The sequence below is a fragment of the Ochotona curzoniae genome, unplaced genomic scaffold (genome assembly GCF_017591425.1).
Source record: "Ochotona curzoniae isolate NIBS_2020 unplaced genomic scaffold, NIBS_Ocur_1.0 scaffold_2587, whole genome shotgun sequence".
In the NCBI taxonomy this organism is placed as follows: Eukaryota; Metazoa; Chordata; class Mammalia; order Lagomorpha; family Ochotonidae; genus Ochotona; species Ochotona curzoniae.
The window spans coordinates 3683639-3701362 of record NW_024467096.1 but is presented as its reverse complement, the minus strand read 5'-3'; the positions used below and the strand labels follow the sequence as shown (position 1 = coordinate 3701362).

The 17724-nt window shown below is 42.2% G+C and overlaps 1 protein-coding gene across 10 annotated transcripts in view; it reads right to left on the bottom strand.

Annotated features, from left to right (window-relative positions):
* The window catches only part of KALRN (kalirin RhoGEF kinase), a 660588-nt gene that overhangs the window by 463472 nt on the left and 179392 nt on the right, over positions 1–17724 (bottom strand). For all 10 annotated transcript variants that reach the window (XM_041002788.1, XM_041002790.1, XM_041002785.1 and 7 more), the window contains exon 2: positions 3769–3843. In XM_041002788.1, the coding sequence (XP_040858722.1) occupies positions 3769–3843 (75 nt within the window). The remainder of the gene's footprint in view (positions 1–3768; positions 3844–17724) is intronic.

The following is a 17724-nucleotide window of genomic DNA, read 5'->3' as shown; positions in this document are numbered from 1 at the left end:
AAGAGGTAGAGGAAACAAAGTATGAAAGGACAGTTAGGCCTGCCTGAGGGACACTGCTCAGCAGGACACTGCCCAGGTTCAGGAGGGGCTTGTGGCACTTGATGGTAAACCGAGTTGAAGCGTGAAACTATAGATGAGGTGGGAAGCTAAGTAGCCAATATTTGAAAAATGTGACAGGGATAACAGTATGATCTCCAAGAACCACCTCCCTCCATTTGCTCCAACATTCACGGCTTTTGTGCTAGGAACTATAGGATAGAAATATAAAGAGTAGAAAGGAAGAACCAAGAGATGTTCTAGAATTGCCAACAGTCCCCTTCCGCACAGATAGGTCATGGAAGGGCTGATGGAAGGGGTAAAGCCAAAATTAGGATAGTTGATGCTTCCTTGAATGAGTGGAAGGGGAATACTGATCATTTTTTGAGAGATCAGACCCCAGTTTGGGCAAGGAAGATTGAAGGAGGGAGGACAAGAAAAACAACATGGCAGGAGTTTAGTAATAATAGTTTTAGTAATAATATTTTTAATACACATGTGCACACACACACACAGTCTTATGGCAGTGAGGCTATTCTGTAGTCCGAGAAATGCCAGATTAAATAAAATTATAACTCTTTACTGCAGGACTTTCCAGAGCCTTAAAATGTTAATGTGCAGTAACAGATATTGCAAGTCTCCAGGAAGGCGCGTGCGGGTGGCAACATACAGCTGTTGCCAAACTTATCTGAGAACAGATCCTCTCTGGAAGATTATCTTGTGGAGCTCTTGTTCTAGGGACCACATCTTGAGACATGTGGGTCCAATGTACAAAGGATTGTGCCGTGGTGACATTTTCCTGAGAATAGCAGAAAATGATGCTGATGGGAAATGAGGATAAGAGAGGACCCCTCAATAGACAACCAAATGGCAGGGGAGGACAGGGCCCTGCATGAACAGGTTGAACAGAAGGGACAACAGGGTGGGTTGAATGGGAGGTTTAAGCAGCACAGCAGGAATCAGAGAGGCCAAAAGGAGTCCATGGAATGTGCGCCATGGGGCAGGGCAGGACAGGACAGAGCTGGAAAGACAGAGGCACAGACACAGCTGCTGAGTCACACTCGTGCACATGCCCACATGCCAAAGCTGCTGATCTGCCTTGGGTGATTTCTGATGTCTGTTTCCATAGCTTTGCTTTTACCCAGCCAAGGCTGAGGGGACAGAAGAGGAGCGTGGCTGCACCAAGGCTGTTTTTCTCCTTCCTACCCTCTTTGCAAAACTTTCTTCTCCTAAAAATTGCGGCTACTACCCTGGATTCTTTAATTCTGGGTTTCCTCATTTTAGTTTTGTTTTTGTCTTTTAAAAGCTCAGGATAGAAGCTGTTTGGGGGGATTTGTTTCTGGGCTGTTTTTAGATGCAGCCCATCATTATTTCCTTGGCAGTCTCAGTGCTCTTCCCCAGTATGGAAGAGCAATGTTCCCCAAGCCCCAAAGCTCCAGGCACCCCAGGTGTACCTGGGTGAGACTTCCTGGGCACATGGAGACGGCTGTACAACCTCAGCCACTTCATTCTGCTCTGGGCACTTTCGCTCTGTCTCATCCCTGGCTGCCCTCCAAGCACATCACTCCTATGAGCTCCATTAGGGCCAATTTCCTACCACTTGGAAGGGTTTCCCTAAGTGTGACTTGGCTACGCCTCTGGGCTGCAGCTAAAGCTACATGGGGAAAAATAAATCATGAACAATCAAACTAGGGTCTCCAATCCAAACTAGTGTGCTGGGATCGCCCCATATTCCCCAAACTGATTTGCAACAGGAGGATGCTCAGAAAAAGGCATTACACTTTGGAGGGCCTTCTAGAGGAAGTACCATGGAAACTGACTTGGGAAAGGAGAGCAGAGACTCGAATGGGCAGACTGTGTGGGGAAGTCATGCAGAGAAGGAAATGTGAGGCAGTGAATGAAATGGAGCCCTGTGGGCTCCCCAGAGTGCAGGGAACAGCAGAAGTCAAAGGCATGGGTGTGTCCGGTGTACTGCAGGAGGTCTTCCCTCCTTACTCAGCTAGCCCTCAGAAGCCGAGCTACCCAGACTTGGGGGCTTGTTTCACCTAACCCCCTTCGTACTGAAACTAATGCTATGCGATGCTGCCACAGGTTTGAACACCCTGGGCACTGACACTTTGCTAACAGAGGGCTCACTAATCAGTAAGAACTACAAGTGCAACTCTGAAGGGGAAAAGGCAGCCTCCTGGTCACTCTTGTCTCACAGCAACAGTGCTAATGAAACTGTATTTCTATTGCTACTGCTTCTAATACAGAAATTACTTTGTGCTTTACAAAGACTTGTATATACCCCTGCTGTGTGTCTGTTCTTAATAAACCTATGCATACTCACTGGCCTTTTCCTGCCCTCTAATTAGGTGGTAGACACATGTTGCTCCTTTTCCCTGTCCTATAGGCCTCCCAGTACACTCTAGTGCCCCTCTCAACCTTCTCGCTATTTTGGCATCCAGCCCAGAAGTGTCCATAATGTGAACCTCTGCCCTATACTGGCTCTGGTCCTACCACTCCACGGTCACCCTTTGTAGACACCACCCAGAAAGGAAGGCTCAATTCACAAGGTGTGTGTCTCTTCTCCAGAAGCAGCACCTGGCTGCTCACATTACTTTTATTCCAGCCCCTCCCTGTTTCAGGCCCTGCCAGAGATTCTGAAGCAGGAAGCAACTGTAGTTTATGGATTGAAGCAAATAATAACTATCAAAATTAGCATTAAATGAACCGGGGTTGAAATGGAATTAAAAAAATAAGCAGAGCCCTAACCTGGACAAGCAGAATGATTCCGAGAAATCTTACTGTTTGCTGCCCTAGGGTATCTGAACATCGCTTGTGTCACTTGTAACAGGGATCACCATACCACATCACACTCCTTTCTTAAAGAACTAAAGATAGTCTTAGACCACCTACTTAATCATTTTGAGAAAGCACATTATCTAATGGAACAAGGACCAGATTCTTCCTCATAGACTCAAAAGTTAACACTGCCCCTGCTCATACTTTGATTCCAGCCATGTAAAACCTATTTTTTAATTTTCAAAATTTGGTGGAATAAATTTCTATTGCTATAAGTAGCCAAATTTGTGGAAATTTGTTGTGGCACCATTGGGAATTGCACACACTACCTAAACATACATGGATTCTATTGCAACAAAACTTTATTTACAGAAAGTGATGGCTGTCCAAAAAGTTGTCTACTGTGCATTCCTGAATTAGACACAAATCCAGGTGTGCATGATGGATTGGAGACAGACATGAAGGAAAATATTTGCAAGTCATTATTTGGGGAAAAAAATACATCTAAATAAAACCACTTGTGTTTCCTTTGCTAGGAGAGATAATGAGTCATTAAATGACATTTTAATCTCTTGCCAATGACCCACATGAGACCTCAGGGAACATGTGAGGTGGCCAGACTCTTGCAACTAGCTGGAACATCTGTCACAAGGCTTTGGAGGTTCCTGTCCCACAAAAGAGGGTGAGGAAGGAGGTCTTCCTGAGGTGGGTGTGAGGAGGGGTGGAGGACCCGAGTTGTGGTTGCACATGTCCTCCAGCATGTACATCTGGGACAGAACTCTCCTTCCTCCTCTGTCTGCCTCTGCACAAAGGAAGCAGCTGCTCCAAACTGGATAACCACCCTCGCTACTGTCACATTAACACAAGACAGTGAATGCCTGGACATACACGCACACACAAAAAACTCCCTAGAGCCATCACAAACAAACTTCTAGAAATACTCACCAGATACGAAGGCCACTTTTTCCTTTAGGATGGGAAGGACATCAGAAGCTTTCAAACCATCATTCCGAAAAGACCCTGTGAGACAATGAGAGAGAAGAAATCAGGGTGAAAGAAACCAGGAGGGTGAATCCTGGTTTCCACCATCCACCTACCAACCCATCATCAGGCAGATGGGAGTGCATACTTCCCACGATGTCAGGGCACTGGGTGACCAGTGGCACAACCCTCTTGTTCTTTTCAAAGAGAGGCCAGTCCACTTCATGAACAAAAGGCATTATATCCTGGGGGTAGATGTGACAAATGTACTGCTATTGATCAGCTTAAAGATGGAGGCACTTTAGAAGTCACTTTTGCTCCTCCAATGTACAACACAGACATTGGTATTGAGTAAACACTCACACTCAAAAAATACTTGAAAAATTCAATTGCCATCACCATGTACTATAATGTTTGAAATTCTTCTTACCTTGCTTCTACGTGGCACAGTAACTATTAGTTACTATTTTACAAACGGAAAAAAGAAAATGCAAAAATCCCATAATTGGAAGCAAATTAGTGACAATTACTATCTTTCTATCTTCTTCCCTCTGCCCCTCCCTCTCATGTCAGTATGATCCTCAGGACAGAGCAGACAGGAGGTGAGGAAAGGAACCTCCTGGGGAAAAAACACACTCCCATCTTTCACTCATTCCTCATATAAATGTGTGTGTGTCAGTTGGCGAGACCTCTTTAGGATCTTGCTGTGTTCCTTTTAGGGGGTAAGGCCTGAGGCTCACAAAGAATGGAAACTAAAGATACACCTAAAGAAACATTAGCCTCAGGAGGCAAGGGACAACTTGTCCCAAGTGGGATGTGTGGGGAGGGAGGACACAGATTCTTCCCAGGCTAGCTCACGGTACCCCTATCATTTAGTCTAAGTACTCCCCAGCACTCTTGGAGAGAACCACCCACCCTGCCAGTTGTAACTAGGCTTTCTGCTGGGATTCACAAGTAGGGCTTTGAGACCCATGGACCCCCGGAGGCAAGCAGTTCTGTGTCAGCTCAGAGTGGCAAACAAAAAGACCCCATTCAGTGTCTTTCTACACTTGGCCTACCCAGCATACAAATCTGATAAACTCCAGAGGAGAGCAGCATGCTGGGACAGCATGGTCCCATACAAACCCTCCTGGGAGTTTTGGCAACAACCAAGGACTAAGCTCACTGATCTAGGATGGGAATCACAACCAAGGAGAAAGAGAGAGGTGTTCTTGAAATGCCAACACTCAGGCTCACAGGACAAATCCTAACTCCAAACATATTTCTTTCTTACCATCATTTCCTTTTCATTTTACACTAACCAAAGACAGTGAGTTCTTTATTCATCAGCTGATGCATAGTACCTGATGCTGGTGTAACCGACTGTGAAGATAACTTTGAGATCAGATGGGCAACAGAAGGAAAAAGTAATACCATGGAAAAGAAAGCACTAACTTTTCAAAGATTATAAGCTAGTGTATAAGCTATCCTGTTTCTACAGCTGTTTATGCTTCCCTCACAAAAAATAATTAAATCTACTAACAAAGATTAATTAGGAACAATATTAATTATTACAGAATTGACAAATAGCATTTTTTTCATCCTTGTGCTATAAGGAAAATTTTCTACATTATTGGCAAGGAAGAATACTATTAGGCTTTGACAGCAAAAAAAAAAAAAGAGCAGCCTTAAGTGATATAAAATTGTGTAAATGATACTTTCACATCAAAATAACTTATTTTCACTTTGAAATATATCTTTCCAGACATCAGTTTTGAAATACTCTCCTCTACATCACGATATATGTTACCAATTTCCATAGGGAATAAAAGAAAAATCTTCAACATGAAAAGTAAAATTTCAGTCTTAACTTCTTTCACATTATTGACAAATTCAAAAATAACAAGATACAGTGCTAGAGATATGACACAATGAGCTAAGCTGTTGCCTCCAACACTGGCATCCCATGTTAGAGCACTGGTTCAAGATCCAGCAGCCTCACTTCTGATCCAGCTCCCTGGTGTTGTGCCTTGAAAGGCAGCAAAAGATGGTCCAAATACTTGAGTTCTTGCTCCACATGCAAAAGACCTAAATGGAGCTCTGGGCTCTTGGCTTTCACCTGAACTAGCCCCAGTCATTTTGGAAAGTGTATCAGCAGATAGAAGATCAATCCTCTTCCCCATCACTCTTAACTTTCAAATAAGTAAATTAAAAATAGCAAGACTCAATCTAATGAGATTCCACTGTATAATAAGAATCTAACTGGAGACCAGTGAAATAAGTCAATCCCAAAAGGAAAAATATCATCCATTCTCTCTGATATAAAGCAATATTGACGCAAAATACAAAACAAATAGATACATAGGTAAACATGTCTATACATATATTCTCATTGATTAACTGAATAATGGAGAATAGCGTACCAGGAAGTAATGATATGTTGCAGCATGCATCGCTATTCCTGAATAAAAGGAGGATTCCTAATGAAACTGTTCAATATACCTCGACAATATGATAATAGACTTTCTAGAATGCCTATATCTACAATGTCAGGAAAGACTTAAATAGCAGAATGTTGGACTTGTGACTGTTGCTGAAGGACTGCACTATAGTTATAATATAGGAGAAAATAATGGGGGAGGGGAAAATGAAAAGGGAGAAAGGGGAGGTAGAAGAGGGAATCCCTATACCTCCAAAACAGTATCATGGAAAAAATTAAAATAATAAACAAAAGAATCCATGCGGAAGCCTTTCCTGGAAAACTCCTGTGCTACACTTTCTACTACCCTCTCTCATCTTCCCTATTGTGTTAAAGCATACAACAGTCTTAATTCCAAACAGTCACTAAGCCTCAAGGGAGAGTTTTAAATTTCCTATTACAGAAGATTCTCCATCCTATCCCCTTCCCATTCTTCCCTGTGGAGAGGAAGAGGGAGTTCCACAACTCATCTTCACATCCCAGTCTTCATGACTCACTCCTGCCTTCTGGTCTAGGATCCGAGATCCAATTGAAGGTACACAGCTTATTCATGCAGCTTGCAGTCACAGGTTCCAGCAAATGTCTGGATCTCGGGTTGGGTGCTTCAAAAATTCTCAGGGTGTTCACTTTCAGGGCCAGAGTCTGCCCACCCAGTTCAGACCACTTCTGAGCTATCTGCTTGGCTATGTACTCACTAAAAGAAAACTCAGAGTCTAGATTTAAGAAATCCATAACTATGGGATAATCATTTACAACAACAACAAGATTTTCAAAGGACTTGCTTCAGGGTCTCTTTAAAGTTCCCTTAGTGGTTTGCATTAATTTTTTTTGTTTGCTAAAAATTGCATTGCAAGTAACTTTTCATGTAAAGCCAAACAGAGTTAAACTAATTGTCTCAACAGCCCCACAATGGGTGACCTTGCATATAAAATTTGTTTGTACTGGCTGAAGATCCTAGGTTTCACTTTTCTGGGGCTTCTGAGAAGCCAGCTGCTTGATAAGAGGTAAGTCCATTGAACACTAATTCAAACAGGATCAATGAAATATTAACACATTTTCACTATCATGTCTCTGTAGGCTCAGTAAATATTTGATGAAAGAACAAATGAATGAATGAACCCTTATTATTAACGTTATTTACACAAGCTCAGTGGCCTCACCTGTCCTATCAGACACGTGGGATCTGAGTTGATGATCTCCAGGGTACAACACAGTTCTAATACTCTGACTTTCTGAACCTTTCCTTCATATTTATCAACCTTTGCAATCTTCGGATTATTTGAATGGAAGAATTGGCAATTCCCAGGGAAGATAAAACAACTCATCCTTACATTCCCAAAAACTCTTCCTGGAATCATCTTCGGGATTGCAATCAAATATTCAGGGCCAATCACTTTATTTTGCAGGTATCCCAAGCAAATTGGGAGACAACTGGTGAGAGAACTTCTGTGAGGTAGCCACACTTTGAAGGGCACAGGCTTACTCTACAATCACTAGTTTTGGTCCAGGCTGCATTTGTTAGCACTATTAGGCTACAAACTCTAGATCATAGATCAACTTCTTCCTTTAACAGAAAAGTCTATTGAAATAGAAGGCTCTTTCTATCCCCAAAGAAGAAATAAGTACCCTATGCCTGGAAAAAGAAAAAGAACCTTATGCCTTTGGAAGTACAGCTGGGCTACAAAAGAGGGGGAGGGCACCTCATAGACCTGACCCAACGTGGGAGTTGAACCTCCTCTTAAAGACAAAGGCATGCCTCTCTGGCATTCAGTGCTAATCCCACTCCACTCGTGTCCTGCTGCTGTCAAAATTACAAGCCTGCTGTTCCATTAATTAGCAAAGCTGAAGTGCTCTGCCTCTATTAGGGAAGTAAAAATTACCACTACCATCTCCCCAGGATCTTCCAGCATGAGTCTTCTCCAACCCCTACTTTTGTTCCTCCTTGCTCCAAATGTGAAAGCTGCTGTTTGTTTCTCATTTCCCTCTCCTAGTCACCATTTCCCATTTTGGAAGTTGTCAACAGTTCTCCCTCTTGCTCCCAGATTCCATGTGGTCCTATATGACAATGGAAGGTCTGGCCCTTGAGCCACAGACTCTGTTCATGGTTCTGTGGGTCTGGGAGAACTATAAATCCATTAGGGAAGCTGAGTGCCTTATACTTCACGCTGCTTTACAAGAAGCAATTCTGACATAGACAAGCAACTAACAAAGAACTGAATGAGCAAGTATGGAGCAGTTAGAGGTGTCAGTTACAAAGGTATCCATGGATTGCTCTTTCCTTTGCTTCTGAGTCACACCTCTTTCATTTCATTTAGGAGAAGTGACTGTTTCATCAATAAGACAGCAATTTCCTATTGCTCGCATCTATGCCTTCTCTTTCCATTCCACCCCCAAGGTGGCTAGCATCAACACCTTGCTCAGAGCATCACCTGGTCACTGACTGATAAGACTTTAATTGAAGTGAACAGTTTTAAGAGCTCCTTTGGTCAAACCTTGGTTTGGGTATAACTTGGACATCATACTACTCACCGAGTCTTCCTGGCATCAGTTTTTTATTGAGCACTCATTTGATGTTGGGCCCTAGGTTAGGAAATGGTGCTACTAAGAAACATAAGAAATGGATCTTGTCCTTTAAGAAACATCTAAGCAGAAATAGACAGGTATGCCAAATAGGACAATGAGCTGTTATTAAAAACAGGTTATCATCTATACAAAATGCAGAGGATCTCAAAAGGGATTCCTAAAGCCTATCTAGGAAAGGCAATAATTATCACTTTCAACCTAGATCCCTACTGGAAACACAGAATCTCAGGTCCTATCTTAGACCCACAGAATAAGAATCAGACACTGCGTTTTAACTAGAATTCCAGGGTACTCATATACATGATATGTTGGCAAGGGTATTCTAGAGTTGCCTTAGATGTAGAAGGGACTGGGGGTGGGGGGATGGAGAAGGGGAAGGAGAGGAGGAGATTGGGAGAGAAGAAAAAAGGGAGAGAGAACAAAAGCGAAAGCAGCCTTTAACCTGGTTTAAACAGGGTGTTGAGAATCTCATCCAGTTTCCATCCCCACCATGGAAAGACTCCTCACCACTGCCCAGGGATTCTAGACACTCAGTCATTATCTTCAATCCATCACTCAAATCCAATTCTGGAATGAAAAGGTTACTCCAGAAAATTCTTCCCTCAAGGACACTGAGATGGACTTTTCTTCCAGTCAGGCTGTTGGGAATACTAGCTGCACAAGCTGCTCAGCATTTTGGTAGCTTAAACTGTCCCTCATGCATTCGATACTTAAATCTTCTCACACATCTTCCTCTCTACACTCAGAGATTTGCATTCTCTAACATCTTAATACCACAAATACTGCCACAGATCATATTTACAGACTAAGATGCCATCTCTGAGAGTGGCTTCAAGGACAGAGAATCAAGTTTATATCTCTTTATTCCTCTCCCTTTACAGGTGCAAAACCCCAAGTACTAGAGAATACTGGACAAGGGCACAGAAAGGAGGGCTGGCCTCACACTCTAGAGATCCACATCTGATAAGCAAAGTGATCATCTCAGGCAATTCTCTTCCTTGGCAGGGAATTTCCAGTCCCATAAAATACCCAGTGCCTATTTCCCCTGAAACCAGAAAGACACTACCCTGTATAAAAGGTTCTGAGATTCCAAAAAGACCCTACTGCATCCACCATACTATTTTTTTTAACATTTATTTATTTTTATTGGAAAGGCAGATATAGAGAGAGGAGAGACAGACAGGAAGATCTTCCATCTGATGGTTCACTTCCCAAGTGGCCACAACAGCTGGAGCTGAGCCGATCTGAGCCAGGAGCCAGGAGCTTCTTCCAGGTCTCCCAAAGGAGCTTCTTCCAGGGTCCCAAGGCTTTGGGCTGTCCTCGACTACTTTCCCAGGCCAGACAGGGAGCTGGATGAGAAGTGGGGCTGCTGGGATACGAACTGGCGACCATATGGGATCCTGGCACATACAAGGCGAGAATCTTAACCACTGTGCTATTGCACCAGGCCCCACTTTACTCTAATTATTGGTGACACCATTAAATTACCCCAACAGAAATCTGGGAAGCATTCTAGGTTCTGCCCATCCCCTGCTTTACACATATTGACTCTGATACTTGGTTCTGTTGATTCTGCCTCTTAAATCTCTCTCAAATTCATGATTCCCTCTGTGTAGCTCCCTTGATCTCTGCATCAAATTTAGCTGCCCCTGGTTACACCTAATACTCTGTCATTCCTGAATGGCATTTACATTTTCTTTTACTCCTCATTACCTGATCCTTAAGTGTAGGGACCATGTCATACACATTGTTCTACTCTAGCACTTACCAGGTGCATGTCACACAAATGGGGTACAAGAAATCTTGAAACTGAACATACACAGGTACTGAGACACAGAATAAGAGTGGCATATGGGAGGCAATTCACCTGGGCAGGATCCCCAGAGGAGGTGATCTTCCAACTAAGTTTTGATCACAGAAGGGTCAAGGAATGGCGGAAGAGCCAAGGAAAGGTCAATAAACCACATGCTGCAGATGGAGAGAGCTTATTGGCTAAACAAAGTAGCAGAGTTGCAGAGTGCACAGGGAAGGAGGGTGTAGGATGGTGGGGGCTCTGTCATATAATGCCCTGTAAGGCAACAATTCCTGGAGAGATAGAGGTAGATGCAAATGCGTTTGGAGATGCAGAGAGCTAGGAATGTTTGCAGCAACAGGCAGAGCTGGGGGGCAATACAGCTGGTCACAGGAAATCTAAGGAGCAGAGAGGAGTCCAGTATGCTCTGACCATAATGTCCAAGTCATACTCTGCTCTAATCTCTGAGGACAAGATCACAATACACAGCCCCTCCTGAGGCTGATGGTGAGGTAGGAGCACAAGGGCCACTGGAATATTGTCTTTTTGACTCTCTTCCTACATTACTAGAGTAGCAGAAACAGTGTTTGTACGTGAACTATCTCCTAGGTGTCTGCCAGGCCAAAGACAGGAGAGCAGTTCATGCAAATTATGGAACTGAGTCATAAATGAGATTTTAGGAAATGGATCCTTCTGTGTAGGGAAGAGATGGTTAAAGCACTTGGGGGAAGACATTACTGGTGTAACTGGGAGTACAAGGGAATCTATTAATGGGGAGAAGTGAGACTTTCAGTTCCCCTTCTATTCTCATCCCCTTCCATATTGCCAAAAGAGAAGGAGATAGCAGGACTGGGAGAAGAAGACAAGAAAAGAGAGTGAGAATAAGAGATAAAGCTGGACAGAAAGCTATACATGCACAAGTTAGTACAGAAGTGAAGGTGAATATTTTTATCTCCTCTTTATAAATGCTAATGAGCTGCTGAGGCAATTGCCAATTGGGAAACTCTTTCAGCAACTATAAATATATTCCTTGGAGCTCTTCTTAAGATGACTACCACAGAGGTAGGAAGAGTGTGCTGAGAGGAAGAAGCACATCTTGCACAGAGAGACTGAGCTGCTTTGGGACAGTAACAGAACACACCGCAGAGTGGGCACCCACATGCATCTGCTTAACCTAGGAATCCACCCACTCAGTGAGGCAGCTACTTGACAGCCACTGTTCCTCTTTGAAATCCACAAACTCCAAATGGATCTGGTACCATCCTTCTCCCCAGGTAGCAGATCCACAGGAGGGATTACTAAGCAGAGTTTTCCTCCTTGGCATGAGGGTGAATATTTAGAAGCCTCAATACAAGAGATAGAACCTGCTAAATGCTGAGCTTTCTAAGCAACACCAAATATTATATTCCGTAAAGGTAGGCAGTAAGTGAGAACTTGAAGTGACATGGTTAGGTAGTCTTTATGCTGCAAATAAGCAATGTTAAGCTTCTCTTGATTCTAACATTGTGTATTTGAACTTCACCCCAGCTATTCTCGTAACTGTACTATAGTAAGGCACTTTCCCTAACTGCTCCATCCAGCCCCAACCAGCCTGGTTTCTCCTTCTCTGTAAATCAAACAGCACATTCCTCATTGTGTGTTGTCTCTTGCAACAACTGGCTTTGTCACTAGACTCTAAGTTCTTTGAAGCAAGGACTGGGTTCTTATCTGTGTGCCTCAGAAGTCCAATAAGAGCTCAATAAGTGACCTGGTGACTGAGAAACATCCATAGTGATTTGGTTCCTTCCACACTAAAGGCCCTGCTATAGTTTGAATATCATGTGGCCTCCAAATTCATGCAGGCACTTAGAAATCCAAAGTCATAATTAAAGGTAAGAGGGTGTTTAGGAGTTAGGGCCTGGTGGGACAGGCTTGCCATGTGACCCTTCTCTGCATCTGCTCCACAAGTGCTATTCACTGTCCTTATTAAAGACCAGGTCAATGGCCCCACTTAAATCTTAAAGTTAAAAAGCCATAGATCAACATAACCTTTTTTTTTCTCTTAAGATATTTCAGGTATTTTGTTGTAAAGAAAAACTAACAGTGGTACTTAACTGTTGAGCCTCTTCCTGCTTATTAGTATCCCCATCATCATCTTTCTCCTCTCTCACGCTTCCACATGAACACTAATTGTAGTAAATTTCAATATTAACTTTCTAAAGTCAATATTAGATACAAAGCCAGGCTAATGGGCTACTTTTGAAGAGCAGACATTTGCAATACTTGCCATTGTTAAATTAGCTCCATTAAAAATCACTAATAATTAGCGCTTTAAACATGTGGTCAACACCTCTCTAAGCCCAGCTAATGAGCAGACTGTTTCTGTTTATTCATCACAAGACTGAATATTAGCTCAAGTTGACACTTCAGCTGTGATACACACAAACTCACTTATTCACTCTCCCTCCCTCCCTGAAAATCTTGTATCACTCAGTGTAATGCAGACACAACAAAGTGATTACTTTGGTGATAAAATATGTTCATTATTTTATCTTTCAACTGCTTATTTTCTAATCAACAAGGTTATTTAAAGTGACCATGCCTTGTGGGTGGTAGTAATAGTGGTGTATTTTGGGTTTTTGTTAGGTGGTTAATTAGGTACTTGGTTATCCTGAGCATCATTCATGTATGGGTCTTTCAAGTAACACAGATCATCAGGTAGTCAGTGATGAGTATGAATCAACCGCTAACTATCTGCAATACATTTGACACTCTATTTTAGAGAGTTATAGAGGTATTCAGAGGTAGAAAGTATGGACTGTGGAAACTTAGACTTATATAAGACAATCTCTCTCCCTCTTCCCCATTATGAATATCAATGGTGACTTAAGAAGCTACCACTGGGCCCGATCACTATTGTAACCACTCTAACAAGCATCTGTCAGCCCCACAGTATTTCTTCTTTCTACCCTCTAATTCCTTTCCCGTGACGTGAAATCGAGGCATGGGTATCAGCAGAGTAGTAATAGCTGATGGCACAATTTGGGACAAGGGATACTCCTAAGCAGCTGTTGCATCAGTCCCTCTCACCCTGTCCCAGGGTGTCTGCCAAAACCCACCTCCACTCTGAATTCTACAACTGTGCCATTCCTGGTACAGCCATGAGCCTTTGTAGAAGCAATGCCATAGGGTCAGACTGGACACAGACTTGACACCCATCAATCACAGACATGGGTCAACTAGGGCCAGCATTATAACCAAGAGCAGCCCAACAGGTGAGAAAGGACACATCCATAGGTCGTATTACTGAACAAACTAGCAAACTAAAGCACCTTCTCCCTTTCCAAGGCAGGCATACTGCTGTCCCTGGTCCTGAACTACTGCAGAGCTGCTATTCAGAGTATCTGTGGTATAGGCTGCTCTGGCTTGTAAACTGAATGAGACACAGGCAGAGAATAAGACCATGTTAAGATACCTCAGGGGGCCTGGTGCCAGAGCCTAATCGCTAAATCCTTGCCTTGCATCTGCCGGGATCCCATAGGATGCTGGATGACCAAAGCCTTGGGATCCTGCATCTGTGTGGGTGACCGGAAAGAAGCCTCTGGCTCCTGGCTTTGGATCAGCTCTACTCTGGCCACTTGGGGAATGAACAAGCAGACAGAAGATCTTACTGTATCTCCTTTTATCTATATATCTGACTTTCAAATAAAAATTAAATAATCTTTTAAAAAATATATATCAGAGATAAATGAATGTCAAGAAGTACTAGAGAACATAAAAATACTTGATTTTGGTAAAAATCACAGCAATGAAACTAAAAAACTATAAATTGGAACAAGAAGGAACCATTTCTTTAAGAAGATGAGCAAATCAACCTTTTAGCCAGACTAACAAAGAAAAGCAAATGAGAAAAACCAAGTAAAGTTAGAGATGAAAAAGAAAATAAATAAATTCTATTTATTTTGTTGTGATTTTTATCATTTTTGCCTCCTGTTCATTTTTTTCTTTTTAAATAAGTTCTTCAAGTGCATTATTAGATCATTTATATCATATATTTTTATTTTTATAAGCACTTGCTGTTATAAATGTCCCTTTTAGTATGTTTTTTTGACATCTCATGGGTTTTGATAGTGTTTTTATTTCTTCAAAAATGTGTTTTATCTTAATTAATTTCCTTAGTGACACATAGGTCATACAGTAGCATCATTTTTTTCCAAGAAGGTTTTTGGTTTGTTTTTTCATTTCTGCAGTGGCACATTGGTCATTGAGTAGCATGTCATTTAAATTCATGGCACTATAAATGTTTTGAATTTATTTCTGTTGTTAATTTTATGTTTTTTTATTTAAAGGGATACATAATAATTGTGTAATAGAGACTATCATATCCAGATGTGAAGACACAATTCAGTATGTATCTCTACTTCCAAATCAAAGATGGACTCCCAATAAAACTGTAAACATATCTTGACAATAGGATTCTGGACTCTCCGCCATTGGTCCTCCCTACAATGCCAGGACATGCTTAAATAGCAGAATGAAGGACTTATTACTGTTTATGTGAGACTATACTATTGTAATAACATAGGGGGAAAAAGATGGGGGAGGGGGTTTGGAGAGGAGGAATCCTAGAGCCAATGGAACTGTTTCATAAAATAAAAATAATAATAATAAAAATATGCAAAAAGAAAATATAAAGGAATATTTTTGAAAAAAAGAACTTGTTTTTATATTCTCACTTAGTTTCAGTAACCAAGAAAGAAATGTCTATACATGCACCCTCACACACATAAACACACAGTATCACAGGATCTGATTGCACCAACCCTGTGTTCCTTCACTTTATGCTTAGACTTATGAATAGCCAAATATGAAGTAGGTGGGTTGCCAATGGGAAGATTCTAGAGTTTTAAGGAGTTTTTAAGTTTCTCATCAAGTTACTGCATTTGGGTACTTAAATTCACATAAGTCAATAAATATTTATTGAGCACTTACACGTGTCAGGCAAAGTTCTAATCATTGTAGGTAAAATGATAAACCACAGCTCATGACTTTAAGAATTCTTAGTTTAGAGAGTGTCAGACAAATCAGCATTTATTTCCAATATTATGTACACAGTATACAGGAACATATGGGGAAAATAACAAGGAGATTATAAAACTCCAGTTTAACCAAGTGCCTAAAAACTGAATGACAGAGCAAAGAGCTACAGCGTGATCAACAAGCTCATGGGCTGGACAGTGCAGTGGCAGGTTCTGAGGTCTGCCTAGAAGGTCTCAGGGGATGCAGAAAGAGTAGTTAAGACATAATGTTTCCAAAGTTGTCACAGTGAAGACTCAGTATAAACTGGGAAACAGTCAAGATTGGGAGAAAGCCTGGCTCTTAATGCTTTTTTTTTTTTTAAATAAAGAAGCCTGATGATGTCAAATGCTAAACAGAAACCAGTTATAACCTGAATCCTTCATAATGCTCCAATCTTGCTCCAGCTGTATGGAAAAGAACAAGCAGCTGGGAGATACCTTCACAAGGCAGGCTGGGTGACCTCTGTGTTGCTCCATGGAGGATAGCCTAAACCACATATGTGGAACACACAGTAAACAGTGGCAGGCCCCCAAAGCCTCATAAACCTGCATGCAAACTGTTATATACATACGCATCCATTTTTCTGAGGCAGCATCTATATAAGTCTAGTTTTCATTAGACTTTCCCAGGAGTCTACTTCTCCAAAGGATTGAGAGTTACTGGTCTAAGATCAAGTTAAAATACCTTGAGTTTTAATAAGTAAATTCCATCACTGACTCTGGCTCTTTCTTACTGTCCACTTTCTAACCCTCATAAGCATAGGCTGGGACCCAAGACTGGCTGGGATTGCAGGGAATAAAAGGGAGGAGGGGGAGAAGCAGGAGAGTGAGAAGAATTATGCAATGATGGATTCTATTCCTTGGATTGGACAAAGAGAAGCTGAGGCTGATGGTGTGACAATCCTAAGCCCCGAGGACAATCTCTATCAGAGGTGGTTCTGTGCCATAATGGAGTTCCCAAGGGCTACAAGCACTACAGAGGTTAAGCACGAAATGAGTTTTATAAACACTTAGGCAGCATTGTTCCTGGAAGCATTCTAAATTGAAATGATCCCTGCTATAAGTGATGATGATGTCACTCTAAATCAAAGTGAATGGTGACAGAAACAGTCCGCAAACTTAAGAAGATGCCTGGGGCCACCACCTGCAATGCCAGCATTTCATTTGGGCTCCAGTTCAAGCCCCAGCTAGCTTCTTTACTTCCAATCCAGCTCCCTGATAATGGCCTGAGAAGGCAGTACAAGATAAACCAAATACTTGAGCCTCTGCCACCCACATGGGTTCCTGGCTTCTAGCTTTGCCATGGTCCAACTCAAGCTATCACAGCCATCTATGGAGAGAATGAGCAGATGGATGATCTTTCTCTGCATCTCTCCCTGTCACTCTCTGTAACTCTGCCTTTCAAGTAACTAAACACAGCCTTCAAAACTGATCATAGAAGATGATTCTCTGGAGTCCGGACCATGGCAGGATGAGAACAACGTTCTCAAGTGCCTTTAGTCAGTGGCTACAGTAAGGCATGCCTGGCCTTTATATTCTCAGCAAGCCATTTTCTATATGATACAGTGAGTAACTTCAGGACAGGCACACCTCCAGAGGCAGCTCTGCACCCTGAATCAAGCACAGGCTTCAGATTCAGGTAGAACTGAGACTACCTCCCAGTTCACACACTTGTTAGCTATGACCCTTTGGACACAATCTGTATCTGTTTCTTCATCTGAGTTAAGTCTGCTTCACACAGTGTTGTGATTAAGAGAGAAAATCCATTTGAAAAACCAGGCATAAGCTGATGTTAAATAAAAGTAATGCTCTGACTTGCCTGTTCATTTTGCTATCTTCAGCATGGGTCCTGGCACAAAGTAGGTACTCAGTAATAAGTACTAATTATGTGAATGAATGACTGAGTAAGGGAATCAATCAGTGGGTGGGGTAAACCCAGGAAATGGTTGCTCAAAACTGTCTCTTCACCATCACACTGTACACCTGTAGCACACACTACTTGCACCCATCTGTGTGATTCCCCTGATTTC